This window comes from Helicoverpa zea, chromosome 1 (genome assembly GCF_022581195.2).
Source record: "Helicoverpa zea isolate HzStark_Cry1AcR chromosome 1, ilHelZeax1.1, whole genome shotgun sequence".
In the NCBI taxonomy this organism is placed as follows: Eukaryota; Metazoa; Arthropoda; class Insecta; order Lepidoptera; family Noctuidae; genus Helicoverpa; species Helicoverpa zea.
The window spans coordinates 4,273,308-4,287,947 of record NC_061452.1 but is presented as its reverse complement, the minus strand read 5'-3'; the positions used below and the strand labels follow the sequence as shown (position 1 = coordinate 4,287,947).

At 34.0% G+C, this 14,640-nt stretch overlaps 1 protein-coding gene across 3 annotated transcripts; it reads left to right on the top strand.

The window, feature by feature from the left end:
• The first annotated feature begins 265 nt into the window (after nucleotides 1–265).
• LOC124631762 (seroin-like) lies at nucleotides 266–12,982 on the top strand. 3 transcript variants are annotated; one of them, XM_047166359.1, is made up of 9 exons: nucleotides 266–401; nucleotides 7,394–7,625; nucleotides 8,127–8,175; nucleotides 8,518–8,530; nucleotides 8,613–8,886; nucleotides 9,176–9,206; nucleotides 9,525–9,534; nucleotides 10,814–10,837; nucleotides 11,978–12,982. In XM_047166359.1, exons 2-9 carry the CDS (start codon nucleotides 7,574–7,576, stop codon nucleotides 12,227–12,229), a joined length of 705 nt encoding a protein of 234 aa, XP_047022315.1. In that variant the 5' UTR covers nucleotides 266–401; nucleotides 7,394–7,573; the 3' UTR covers nucleotides 12,230–12,982. The 3 variants fall into 3 exon arrangements, with proteins under 3 accessions (XP_047022315.1, XP_047022306.1, XP_047022324.1); XM_047166350.1 differs by lacking the exon at nucleotides 266–401 and adding an exon at nucleotides 477–607; XM_047166368.1 differs by lacking the exon at nucleotides 266–401 and having other exon boundaries at nucleotides 7,347–7,625.
• The last annotated feature ends 1,658 nt before the right edge of the window (nucleotides 12,983–14,640 follow it).

The window sequence follows — 14,640 nt, the reverse complement described above, 5'->3', positions numbered from 1 at the left end:
TGACAGATAAGTAACTATTTTTTTATTTTCTAGTTAATAGATAAGTAGCTTCCTTAATCGAAATGTTATTTGTTGGTCAAAAAGCAAATGCATCTACACATACTTTTAGTAGTTGCGTATGCACTAAACCGCTGTTTACAATGCTGCATACCTTCCTTTGTCTCATAGGTTTAGCTGCTTACTATGCTAATGTTTGCAAGACTTAGGTGCTCTGTAGCAATAAGTCGATCATGGCATGTGGTTGCTCAAGTGTTACAAGCTTGTTTGTGAATACGGCAGAATGTTGTAAAATTATTTGTGTTAATACTTAGTGACGTGAGCTCACCGCTTAAACTTTTCTCTAGTGATTATGGTCTTGTGTCGTGTCTAAGTTGTTAATATCCGTATGATGTTGTTTCATTGTAAGTTTCCAATCCATTTATCATGATAATCAATGTTCTTTAAAACATGTTAAAACTATACCTGAGTAGGTATCGTTTTCTTTTGGAATTCAGAGCAATTGCTCCGACTAGCGAAGGACAGAAAAAAATATAAAAAACTGACAGCCATCCTTCAGGAATGAAGAGGCGTCAAAAGAAGAAGTGAGTTTTAGATGCGGAGGTCTCAGGTAAGAAGAGCTGTCTATGTGATGTACTATATTGTAGAGAAAGCCAGTTCCTCTGTTTAATATAGTCTTTAGGATAACCCTATACTACCACCGTGAAAAGATTTGAAGCAGGTTTAATGTATAACAAGTTCTACGAAAATGAAGAAGTACCTACCTTCGTACTGTTGCTTCATCTCTCAACTTCCTCAACAACAAAATTAGACACGATTTTGTGGGATCAATGATCTGGACTTTTCTAAGAAATTACCAGTTACCACCTATTTTAATTTCGCCATACCAATAAAATAAAATGAGTACCTACATAACCTCTTTTATTAACGTGACCATCATAAAGAACCAGTCTAAAACATCAGCTCCCAAGCATTCTCAGAACATTCTTACCAGCTTAAGATTTAAATCGCGGGCATGCAAATGAGACATTTATTGTTCTCACTCCCGTTATGGTGAAGTCAGATCCGCCTGTCTGTAGGCATTATAGAAAGGCGAAATAAGATAACTAGTTGGTTTTGACGTCATAAAGACCCGGAATTTCGCCTGCCTGTCAATGAACTCAAGGTTTGGGCTTGTGAGGGATTGTTAAGACTATTTATAGCTGACTCGCAAAACCTATAGGTAAGATATCGTGGGAACAACTTTCAACAATTTTACATACATTGATGGTGCACGAGTGATTCCTGTTTAATGAAGAGTATCTTAAAAGTGCACCCGTACCTACATGTTTCTTGAAAATTGATTAGCATATCTTTCAACATAGTTCCAAGAATGTTTCTTATTTGGCTTACAGGAATTTACGTGAATGAACTATATAACAAACATTACTGGTCTTACTACAAAAACTTTAACCCCTGTTCTACACTTGTCAAAAAAAATTTTGGCTGCAAAATGAACCATATGTCAACGTCATAATTTGACATTTTTTTAGACAAGGCATAAACTGAGGTTAAAAAGTTTTTGTGGTAAGACGGTACAAGTTTAAGACACATTTAATAGCTAAAAGAAGGACGTTCATTATTGTTTTTTTTTTTTATATAGGACCACGTGGGTATTGACCAATATCCAACAGTTGATCTTTCAATTAACTTTTGCGTGACAAAGTGTGTTACCACACAAAATCTCGTACCTAATACAACAACAATTTTCACGTGTGGGTGCTGACGTGACATTTTTTACGTCACGTTACACGTCATACACTCACACAACTACACTTTTGATGCACACATTCATACATAGGTACAGTCAACTTCAGGTCAGTGGTAATAGTTTTATAGGAAAATCGTACTTATTACTATTCAGTTAAAGTACATGACAGTGACCACTGATGTGCAGTTTGCCGTAGTACACTTTGTATACAGTATATGTATACCTACAGTAGGTAGCAAAAATTAAGAGACCTGGCTGTACCAAATGAATCAGCACCTACCTTAGATAAGAAAACAATAAACTTTTCTACATCCGCTAACCTTGGTAAATATAGACTAATGACCAATGTGTTAGCAATAATAAGTCGCCATATTATTCCTTACATAACGGTTACAAATTACCATCTTTAAATTATTATAGTAACCATTGTATAATGGGGATTTCCTTCTATAACCATTTGTAGCTTCTGGCTTCTACCCACCTGTTGGCATAGTTGTCGCTATTTCATAAGCGGATTTAAGAAAAACTTCGATGGGTTAGTAGAGTTTAAGCACACTTGGTAGAAAGGAGATTAAAGTCTCATCTGAGTTATAAATGACTTGTAGATGACACACGTAAAACATAGTTTACTCAAATACTTACTACCTACAGCTTCCTTTTGGAGAACATTTACATTAATAGACTACTAAGACTAGTAATTTTATATACCTGTTAATCATTGTTTATATTATATTTTGGGTTTTTCTACTGTATTAGGTATATGCTTCACGTTTGCTTAATTCTGCCTGCCTACCAGGCAATCTGACTTGCATTCTTCTGATAAGAACGAAATAATCATTTTATAATTTATTCTACTTTTACGGTTAAGTACCTACTGAATGCCTATTGTTTTAATAAAACATAAATTTTCACAGCTTGCAGAGAAATTGGGTAGGTATATACATGGAGAACAAAATGGTTAGACTATATTTCCTTACTTCGTGAGCATATATTAAGTATATTTTTTTGGAGAAAGCAGGTTTCCCTAATATACGTACATATTTTCTGCCTTAGTCCTTGGTGCAAGTGTTCCTAAGGTACAATATACTTAACCCCTTGTATGCCGGTGGCGCGGGTCCACGCGGGCACAATTGATTATCTATTGTTATCTTATATATTTCTCAAAATAGTTAACATCTCCCAATAACGCATATTGTTCACAATGACGTCACAATTGTATAACACTTTCATGTTGCAACTTCGAAAGCGCATTCATTAATGCAAGGATGCATCGAATGACGTCACTAGTCACGTGGCTGTATGGCACCTACTTAGTCCAACGCGGATGTATTTGTACGTTTTGTACTAAATTACTGTAAACATTGTTGCGACATATTTTGCGTAAGATAACACATTTATGACATGTTTACTCACTAGCCTCAAAGTTTGGCCGGATTTGGTATGGATGATCTTGATGATTCGATCACAACACACATCACAACACATCACAAAAGACGGTGAATTACGGTCCACCTAGCTGACGGGTAGATATTATCTTCTAGAATACAGAGGGATAGGAAGACCTTAGAAATTATGGATGAAGTGCCTGAAAGATGACATGAATAATCCCTTCTTATTGTGAGTGTCAGTATGACGAGTGACAGGGAGGAATAGAAGTGGAAAAAATATTGCGCCAACCTCTAATAAACAGGGCAGAAAGAAGAAGTTAATATTACCTACTTGATTAATTAGATACTTGGGAAGAAATGAAACATTACCTGATGCTACAGATTCAATTACGCGTAATGTGCGAACATTTTCCTATGGATCCTCTCCTTCTTGCTCTGCTCCTTTTTGGGCCACAGAATATCACAACAGAAAAAAAACTGCTGTAACAAAATAAGTAGGTAAAGGTATAATAAAAATATGAAAAATAAGACTTATCAGTTTCATTTTCCTTGAAAACTGTACGGTTAGAGCAATAACAAGTCGGATCTAATATGGTCATTAAAAGCCATGTTTGTTTATCAAGACATAGAGGAGAAATTCTTTGCTTGCATGTTTCTCATAAAGGTATGAGTGTGTGATATGCAAATGTTCGTCTGTGAAAATCTTTTTGGAGTGAATAAAGTAAGTACAAGTAGTGGTAAATGTTACTAATAGATGGATTAAATAGATTATTCTTTACTTTACACCATAATTATTTAACGAGAAGAGAAGTTCAATTGGCGGTCTTCTCACTAAAAATGAATTTCTTCCAGAAAACCTTAGGAGTTTATCTAGAGTAGATATTGATTACGTAATAAGTTCAGTTTAGGGTGTACATACTCTAGATTTTATATAAGTGATATGTATACGTATAAATTCCAAAAATATTTAAAATGTATTTACATGGTTGGTTACGGTTTTAGTGACAATGATACCTTTAATTACAAGAAAACATGTCATCGTTAGTGAAGTGTGACGGCAGTCACGGTTTTCTTTATATTGTTTTTCAAATTGAGTGCATTCAAAGTGTTCAGATTTACTTGCAAGCAAATATTACTTATAGGTTATTATGCGTTTCTTAACGCTAAGACAATAGTGTGTTTGCAAATTGCATTTGGATATTCAAACACATAAATTTAAAAGTATATCCAATTAAATAGGTTAGGATAAGATTAATTAAAGTGTAATGCGTTGTAGTGTGTCCAAATGACTTTCAACAGAAATAGTAATTAAAAATAAATGCATTTTATTTAACGGTTTAATAATCTTAGTCATGCTAGTGATATGGTAATTATAAAAGTTGGTGGAAAACATGCATCTTATTGAGTTAAAAACAGCAGTGCATTGTGAATCATAAGTGTGATGAGTCAGGGCTTCAAGTGGCTTTCAGGTAATACTGACAAACTGACTGCAGACTTACTATCTACATACATACTACTCATTTTCTTCATGTCTAAAGAATTAACCTTAGATCTGGGGAATATTACTTCCTTTTGTGTGTTAATTTTCTTGGTAAGTCAAATATCAGAATCATCACCATCATTAAGAGTTACACTAATTGCGTTGTCTCACAGGCACTCAATTTTCAAGGGTGTACTTTGGTTTGGCCAACCGGCATTGAGCAAGCGTGATGATTAACACTCAATCCTTCTATGTGTGAGAATAGGTCTATGTCCAGCAAAGGGCCTATAAAAGGATGATGATGATGAAAAATATTTTAATGATAGTTGTTTACCAGAAGAGGTTCGTACAAAATTTAAACACACTTGAAGGACTAATTTCACGAAAATGTGACTTAATAACAGAGGAAAGCTTTTCGAGAGATAGTTGAAAATAAGAAAACTGAAGAATAATACAATACATATCTCTCGTAGTACGTAGATATTGTGCAAATCCGAAAATGACAGAAAAATCACAGTCCTAGTTCGCTGGACGCTGCGATCGGTCGGTCCCTTTGAACCGCACTAACTTATAGTAGAGGAAGTGAAGCATATTTGGAATACCAGTTTGTTTTTTGAAAATAAATTGAAGGAGAAACGGGATAGCTCAATAAAAAATACATTAAATTATTGTCAAAATATTAAACTTTAATAATGAGAACAATCAAATATAAAAAATACCAGATATATTATCAAAATGCCTATCAAACTAAAAATACTCCAAAAACGTGATTTGACTTAGGGTGCAGATAATTTGGAATATAGTATTCCAAATTATATTCATTTTTTTTTCTTTGAAAATTGCTAACACTTTTTCTTAGAAACTAATAGAATTCTAAATGTTTTATAGTCATTGGCTCTTTACAAAAAAAGAAACTTTTACAAAAAAATAAAACCGACTCCCAAAAAACTGAAAAGCAAAAAAAAACACGGTATTCCAAATTAACAACACGCCAACTTAACTTAAAGTTGCATGTCAAATTTTTAATTCTAGAAATATTCACAAAATCATAGTAATATCTTAAACTAACAAGGTCACTCCGCAATTAAAATAATTACAATAAAGATTTAGAGTATTACAGCAAATGATTACCACTGATTGCATTCTTACCGAAAAAGTTTTCAAATCAGGCTTCTCGTTCGCTGAGGGCTGGTAGCCGAAATGTCAAGATAGCGTCCTGTTTTTAATGCTGTATGGCTTTGTGTATCGTTTGACGTTATGTTTACGGCATAAAAACTCACGATGGCGTTTATATATATTTAGATATCGAAGTATTCCAAGTTACCTGCAGTATTCCAAATATGCTGCAGTTCCTCTACTTTTGAAACTATCATCGTTTCAATTGCTTTCTTGTATTATTTAAATTATTATGTTCAACAAAATTATTTTATGTGCAATTTATTTTAACTGGTAGGTAATACAAGTATTTGCACATAATATAATTTTGTCACTCAACTTATCAATGGATTTATCAAATTCTGGTAAAGCACGTGCAACAATATATAGGTTTATCATAATAATATGACTTATTCAATTCTGAACAAAGATTTCGGCGTCTAGGTCTAAAAAGCACCCTTGACCATTGAGTTTCTTTGCCCTTTTTAATTTGATCCAATAAGAAAACGTGAAATTAATGAGACTTTACTACTCAATCAAAAAAGTATATAAAACAAACCAATCAAAATTTTTCTATATAGATAGTTTTTGACGCAATTTCCTAATATTTTTAGTAAGTGTACATAGTAGGTGATAAGTAAGATAATAGGTGTATATAATTTTATTATTAAGATTATGTAAAAAGTTATTTATAAATAAAGTCTTATATAATGGAAAAAAAAATCGATACCTATATTTTTCTGGACCCATGTAGAAGAGCCGAAAAGAAACTCCACGACTCTTTTTATGTCGGGGTTGCCTTCTTGTCTAACCAGAGTGATAGTGTTTTACATGAAGCGACTGCCTATGTGACCTCCCTAACCCAGTTATCAAGGCAACCCGGTACCACTTTTTTTTTTTTTTTTTTTCCGACGTCAAAAATCATTAAATGACCCCTCCCGCTGTGGGTTAGCAGCGGTGAGGGAGTGTCAGACTCTTACTGACTAAAAACCGTCGTGTTCCGTCATAGGCCTTTTATGTACCAGGGCCGCGGTATCTCTTTCGAACAACCCGCAGAACCCGGTACCCCTTAGAAAACAAAAATCAAATACTCAAAAATCAATAGCCACAAATCGAATCTGGAATGTCAGATTCAGTAGTGACCTTCAATGCTACTTGGTTACAGGTACAATGAGCATTTAATTTTATATAGCCTTTAATAAAACTGATACCCGTAACTCAGTAATAATCTAGATTATTTCAACAGCTTGCCATACTGCCAATAGGCGTTAAACACACCATGGGTGAAGGCATTTTAATCTTAGATCATTAGCCAAATGGAGCCGCAGTGAGCACAAATCTCTATGCGAAATTCTCTCAATTAACGCGCGGTGAGCCAGGCAACGTGACAAGTAGTGATAGCTCATTCATACATTTTCAATCACATCATTATGCACGCACACGAGCAAATTATTAAACACACGCATAAAGTGGCACACAGGTATGTACATACGAGCAATACGATTGCGGTCTCATGAATACCCTTGGCAAAGAGAGCAGAGAGAGAGAGAGGCATGACAATGTCGTCTCCGGTTGGTTAAACGCTCCGAGAATTAAACTAAATAACTGTGTTGTATTTTTCAGCATCACAATTTTCCATGTAAGGCCTATTCGTCACACTATTTGCACAGCTTGGCTGAAGAACAACAACTATGCATGATATTTAAAAGAACGAGCATTGTAAGGTGTTCAGTTATTCACTGTTGGTTAATGCGACGTATATTGTGAATTGTTTACTGCCTGTAATAAAATCTTGGCCATATAATGGCTGTCACGACTGTTGTAATAGTCGCTTCCTTGGTCGCCGTCGCTAGCGGTAAGTGTTACTCATTGAATCCTTTCTTTGTTAGCAAAAAAGTTTTTAGGAAATAATAATTGTAGTGTGAAATATTGTGTTTCGGACCCAGACAAAGACATTATGGTTCAGTCAATAGTTGATTTATTTGTAAACTTATATGTTATTTAACATCGTTTAAAATTTTACAAGCTTGGAGTAAATAAACTTTGAAATGTAAAAACATTACAATGTTTTTTGTATTTTAATTCAAATTGTACTGAAATTCTTAGAAAGGCTGCTTATTTAGTTTACACAGGTCGGCTGTCTATTGCGTATGTGCAGTTGTGTAAACATAAACAAGACAAAAGTAGATTCTTAATACGAAGTAACTTTTAAAGCCGTATGTATTTTTTACGATTTATTTTATTTCCAAATAATAATTTTAAATATCTTTTGTAAAATTACCAAATATTTAGGTACTTTGTGATTTTGAATGGAAAATTATTTAAACATTCATTGATCATGGTGTTATGCTTTTAGCTGGATTTCCTGGCTTCCCATGGCCTGAAAACGACGATGTATTCCCACCGTAAGTATTAGAATTTACCAGAAAATTGGGTCATATAGGTATAGTTCCCAGTTCCCATGACAAATCCCACCATCAAAATAAACCCGTTTTGTGGCCAAAGACCTTGGAAGCCAATAAAATTAGTGTAAACCCGGGCTATCAAGTGTACTATCGGGGTGAGTCCCGTCTGACCACCGCTCGGATCCTATTCATTCATGAGGGTGCATCCACAAGGATAATGAACAAAAAATAGAACACAAGACACTTTCTTGCTTTGCCCTAAACCTCAAACTTAGTCGAGTAAAGGTAGAAGATTATCCTATTGATTAAATTGCTAATTAATTTGTATATTAATTGTTTCAGACTTCCCGTACCGGTAAGATATTTACACACACAGACACAACACACACATAAACCAAAGAGTAACGAGCATAGTTCGTCTTTGTTATTATTTGCAGATGTTCCGTTTCCCCCCTATACCCAGAGCCCGATCTATGAACGGTATGCCCAATTTTCCAATGCCCTTCTTTCCTCCATTCCCGAAATTCAAATTTCCAAAAATGCCGTCATTTGAGGATATAGCGAATGCGAAGCCAGGCCAAGGAGGTACATACAGTGGAGTTGTCGTCAGCACGAAGTCTGAAATGAGGAGGGATGATGAAGGGAATCTGGTCAAAACGGGCGGTTCCACCATCCTGATCAACAATGATGGAAATGTCAAGATAGAAAAATGTACGTCTTTTTGGTTGAAAACTAATTTTATTTCTTAAATGTGAAAAATATAAATAACAAAAAAGCAGTTAGCATCAAAATAAACATAAAATTAGAAATATATATTTTCCTTGAACAAGAATTTAGTGGCTACGGCGTAGGCAGTAACGTCCCGATACGCTACGCATCGCGCTACGAATCTTCCCGTAGTACCTATATACAATCTAGAGCTACAAGTTTAGTTATTTTCGGGGAGTTTGAGCCGTACTGTAAACAATAAAAATTTACAATAATGTATATTAATTTTCAGCCGGAGACTCGCCACCAGAAATCGCGACTAGGTAAGTGAAAATTAATTGAATTTTGATGGCCTTACTACAAAAACTTAAACGCTTGTTTTACAGTTGTCTAAAAAAATTGTGGCTGCAAAATGAACTATATGTCAACGTCATAATTTGTCATTTTTTTAGACAAGGCTTAAACTGACGTTTAAAAGTTTTTGTGGTAAGACGGTTAATGTTTATTATTTTGAATAGTGATTGAAAAGAGTATTTTAATCACATTATGTAAAATGTATGAATTGTTTCCCTAAACTATTTTAATTTCTGAATCCATGTATGTTAAAGTAAATGTTATGAAAGACTTTTTTTTTGTTTCAGAAATAACGGGGTAAGAAGCTATAACAAAATATTTAGTAAAAACGGAACTTAAAGTAATTCGTGCGACAAAATAATATAAGTTTATGTATATGTCGCAGGGATATGATAAAAACGGGGATTTGATCAATTCCCTAAGGGATTTGATCAAATCACGGAGGATGTTAAAATAACAACACGATTTTACCTTTTTCCTAAACAAATCTAGTGAATTGAACAAATCCCTAAACTGGTTCAGTGAAATGACAAAAATAATTTTTCTTTGATATTTTAAAGGTTTATTGGGTAAGTTATACCTACATTATTATGATAATCAGGTGTGTGCAATACAAGGAAATATTGATATAAAAAATCACCATTACTCAGAACAATTTTTTTTTGAAAAAATGAACAAATTGTCTTTAAAAAAAATTTTAGTTGCGTATGATGTGCCTATTTGTAATAATCACTTATCAAAACATATAGCTGATTTGTGGCATCGTGATGAACATTATTTTTCTTACAGGCACATCTATTCGTTTTGCATCGTGCGTGACAGACACCTACGGCTTGCCTAGTGTTTGCAAGCGCGACACAAATAAGAACTGACATGTTTTTTGTCATTTCACTGAACCAGTTTAGGGATTTGTTCAATTCACTAGATTTTTTTAGGGAAAAGATAGAATCGTGTTGTTATTTTAACATCCTCCGTGATTTGATCAAATCCCTTAGGGAATTGATCAAATCCCCGTTTTTATCATATCCCTGCGACATATACAATTAACCCTTATATTAATAAACCAACATTTTATAACCACAGGAAGATGACGAACAAATAGAAAATAAAAACGAAAATACACAAAGCTCAGAGAGCATAGAAAGCACAGAATAAGGTAAACAAACGAAACAAAAAAACTAAGTCTAAACTGTCATTTTTCTACAAAGACGAACTATACCTTCTATCTTACAAAACTACTCGAACACTATACACCTTTTACTAATTTAATCTACTTACTAACTATGTACTATCTATAATACTTCTTAGAGATATACTGGAAGCACCACTGTTTTGAAACGCACCCGATGGGGCAAACAAATGAAAATCAAAAATCATTTATTCAAACTTGTCTGCAAAAGCTTATTAAGGGGCGCACCTATATTATTTTTCGGAGCAAACCATTTAGTAGCAATTGTTATCGGGAGCGCTACTAAACAAAACGTGGCGCTTCGAGGAATACCTCACTTTTTTTCTACTTAAACTATTGAACTGATAATTTAGGAAATGATAACTATAATATATTTTATTGTTTCAGTTCTTTGAATTCGACGCCCCACAGGTAATGATTTTAAATTTTATTGTTTGATTATTGTTTCTTTTAAGTTATCGTGGTGGCCTAGTGGGTAAAGGACCAACCTCTCAAGTATGAGGGCGCGGGTTCGATCCCAGATCAGGCAAGTACTAATGCCACTTTTCTAAGTTTGTATGTACTTTCTAACAATATCTAAGACACCAATTAATGTACTTCGGATGGCACGTTAAACTGTAGGTCCCGGCTGTCACTGAACATCCTTGGCCGTCGTTACGGATAGTCAGAAGCTAGTAAGTCTGACACCAGACTAACCAAGGGGTATCGGGTTGCCCGGGTAACTGGGTTGAGGAGGTCAGATAGGCAGTCGCTTCTTGTAAAGCACTGGTACTCAGCTGAATCCGGTTAGACTGGAAGCCGACCTCAACATGATTGGGAAAAGGCTCGGAGGATGAGGATGATGTTTCTTTTAAGTTACGCATGTCACGGTTGGTGCATGGATTGGTGACCATCTTGTCACGTCGAGTTATTTGAACATCTTTTGGTTGTCGTAATTAGTTGTCGAAATCAGAAAGTCTGACAACTAGTCTTACCAAAGGGCATCGGGTTGCCCGGGTGACTAGGTTGTGGAGGTCAGACAGATGATATTTTTTTATTCCTTGTTAAGCTCTATTTTTCCATTACCGTAGAAACCAAAGTACCTAATACATTTTTATATTCGCATGCATTCCAAAAGCAATATTGACCATATTGTAATAGTTTTTGGAACGAATTGTACAGAAACGAATGCAGTTGTATATATTATAGGTACACGTATTGTAGCAGATTATATTTATAAACATATACATTGGATTATAATCGTTGACTATATGATTTTCTAGCCGTTTACATGTTGGTTTCTCCCGCGTTTCGTGGGGACTACGTTTTTGTATATCAATGACTACTGCCCGTGCTTATTGGGATAAAATAAATCCTGCATACGTTACTCGGGAAGAGCGCTTGCAGTGTAACTTACCAACAGTGAAAGGATTTTTCAAATCGGTTGAGTAGTTTCAGAGCATTTAGGGCACAAAAAAACTAACAGACATAAAAGTGTTTCCTCTTTATATATTAGTATAGATTGTTATCATGTTATTAGCAATTTAACTATTGTCTTTGTTTCCTTCACAGCCCAAACCGCTTAATCACAATAATAGGTTCAAGAAATTCGAATTCAACTTCGAGCCACTAAACCCTGAGAGGCTCAAGAAAATTGTACCTGGTGAAAATGAATATTTTAAAGGAAAATCTGTCAGAAGCCACAGCTATACTTCCAATGTTAATGGCGTGGTTAATCAGGAAGCCAGTGTAATTAGAGTAGAAAATGACAACGGTAAAGTAAATGAAGAAACTATTTCGTTCCGTAAGGGCCCTGAGCGATAAACCTGTTTTGTCGATACTTTTTTTCTATTTTTTTTACGTTTCAGCTTAGTTATTTGAACCAGTGATTAGTAATGGACTAACTTTACCCGCATACTGTAGACAAAACAGTCGGCTCGACAGTTGAGGTTATTTTTTTAAAAGAATGTTATTCCAACCAAAGTTTTCAGTCAGTCTGATACCGGCTAAATACCTGATCTTTGTAATGTGCGTACTACCATTCATCTTCATACCGATTTATTATCCAAACAAACTGTTGACCGACGAAAATTCAGTGTGCGGGTACTATTAATGTAATTAACCGTAGTACATAATATAGTTTTTTTTAACAATCATCTTTGTTAAAAACATTTTTTTTAAGTTTTTTATTTATGTAGATAAGCAAATTCATGAAATTGGAAAACAAGTTTTATTGAGATTTATTTATGAATTGATTAATATAAAGTTATGATAGGAATAAGACAACTTGCATCTTCCAGTTTTGTAAATACGAGTAATTTTGTATGTTATCTCAAGTATTAGTTGGCGAACTGCTAAATCATTATTCTTGCAATTTTATTCTTGACTGCTAACTTATTGTAAATAGATTAAAGTTTTATTGTGTTTAATTAGCAGTTTCATCAAAATTAAGATAAAGGGAGCTTCTGGGGAACTGTGACCTTTGGGTAGTCGTAACATACATAGGTACTTAGCAGTTTTTTTTTATATAATTTAAAATAAGCGTATAGATAATTAATAAATATCATTACTTTCGTTTTTGTTTTATTTTATTTGTATTTTTCCTTGATAAGTTAAAACAGTATGATCTCTCGAAAAAATTAGGTTCAGAGAAGTAAGTTAATAGTTATATAGGTACATAAATTCGAAGGTGAATATTTAAGTAACTACGGCTCCGCTTTCTTTGAAACAACAACTTACAAAAAATGAAAGAGCTATTTTTGCGTTCTTATTTGTTATAACACAAGAAGGATAGGTTTCCACAACCAATTTTTATATATTCGAGTCTCTTATATTTTCGCCGCCTACTTGCACATGCAAAGCAATACCTTGATTGTCGTAATACTCTTCGCAGACAAGGACAAAAATATTTTTTCTTCCTTTTCACCGTTGCACTGATCAGCAAATTACAGTCATTTCAATTGAAACTGGAAACATTATCAAAAGTATTATTTTATACTATACACTCTTGGTATACTCAATTTGAGTATCTAGGCATTGAACTTAAGATATATATATATCTTAAGATTTCACCTTAAATCAAGGTCTAAAAATAAAGTCCATCTAAATATTTCAAACTCAAACTCAAACTCAAACTCATTTTTTTTTATTTCAAATAGGCCTATGAAAGCTCTTTCGAAACGTCAAAGTTAGGTGCACGGTTCCAAAGAGTTGGTCTCATGGAGAAGAACCGGCAAGAAACTCCATGGACACTCTTTTTAAAAGAAAATAAAAATAATTACAAACATACAGTTTTCTATCTAGTCCTGAGAATGTTATACAATCCAAATCAAGCTAAAAATGTATTAATAAATTATACAAAATAATTTTAGTGCAATCGTTACTGGAAAAATAATTTATACAATTCAAAGTAAAAATATATTGGGTAACCAAGTTATTATATAATGCAATTTGGGGTCTTGCTGGCTTGGGCTTGGCTGGTCTGGGCGGAGGCACTCCCGTGTCCCGGTCGCCGGGGAAGCCACATGTGCAGAGAAAAAGAAAAAACAATATTAATTTAACGCCAGGCTTCACTGTCATTAATGTAATCCTGAATTTTATAATACGCCTTTTTAATCAAAATGTTTTTAACTACATTCTTAAACTTTTTATCAGTAAGATCAAGGATATATTTAGGTTCATTGATATTTTTGATTTGATTTGATTATTATTATAAGTATAATGTTGGTGTATTAAAAGTCATATCAACTATTTATCTGTAGTCAAGTGCCTACTCCAAACTTTTTAGCAATCACTTCATACATTGCTATTAAATATACGAAGGCAGAAACTCTTCTGTGACTTATGCAAATATCTTCTCGATGTAAGGAGAGGCATGTGCTCTGGGGTCGGACTATTAAAGTGCCTGAAAAGATTGTTTCTTTTTAATGGAATTAATAGTTCAGTAGAGTTTGTAAATAAATTCCTAATACCTTTCTTCTATTTTTTATACCTGCTTAACTTATTTGAGACCTCTTGACTCTAATGGACATATGTGGTCTGAGAAGTGAGAATTATCTCAGTTCACAATATGACATAAAATAACGCACATGTTTAAGTTAAAACTAATAAACTACTTATGAAAGTGCCAAAACCCGGCCAAAAGACGAATACTTCCCATCATTGCATTATTATTATTACTTGTCCTTGGATCATTTATGTGAAAATTAAGTACCTAATATACTTAAGTCGATAAA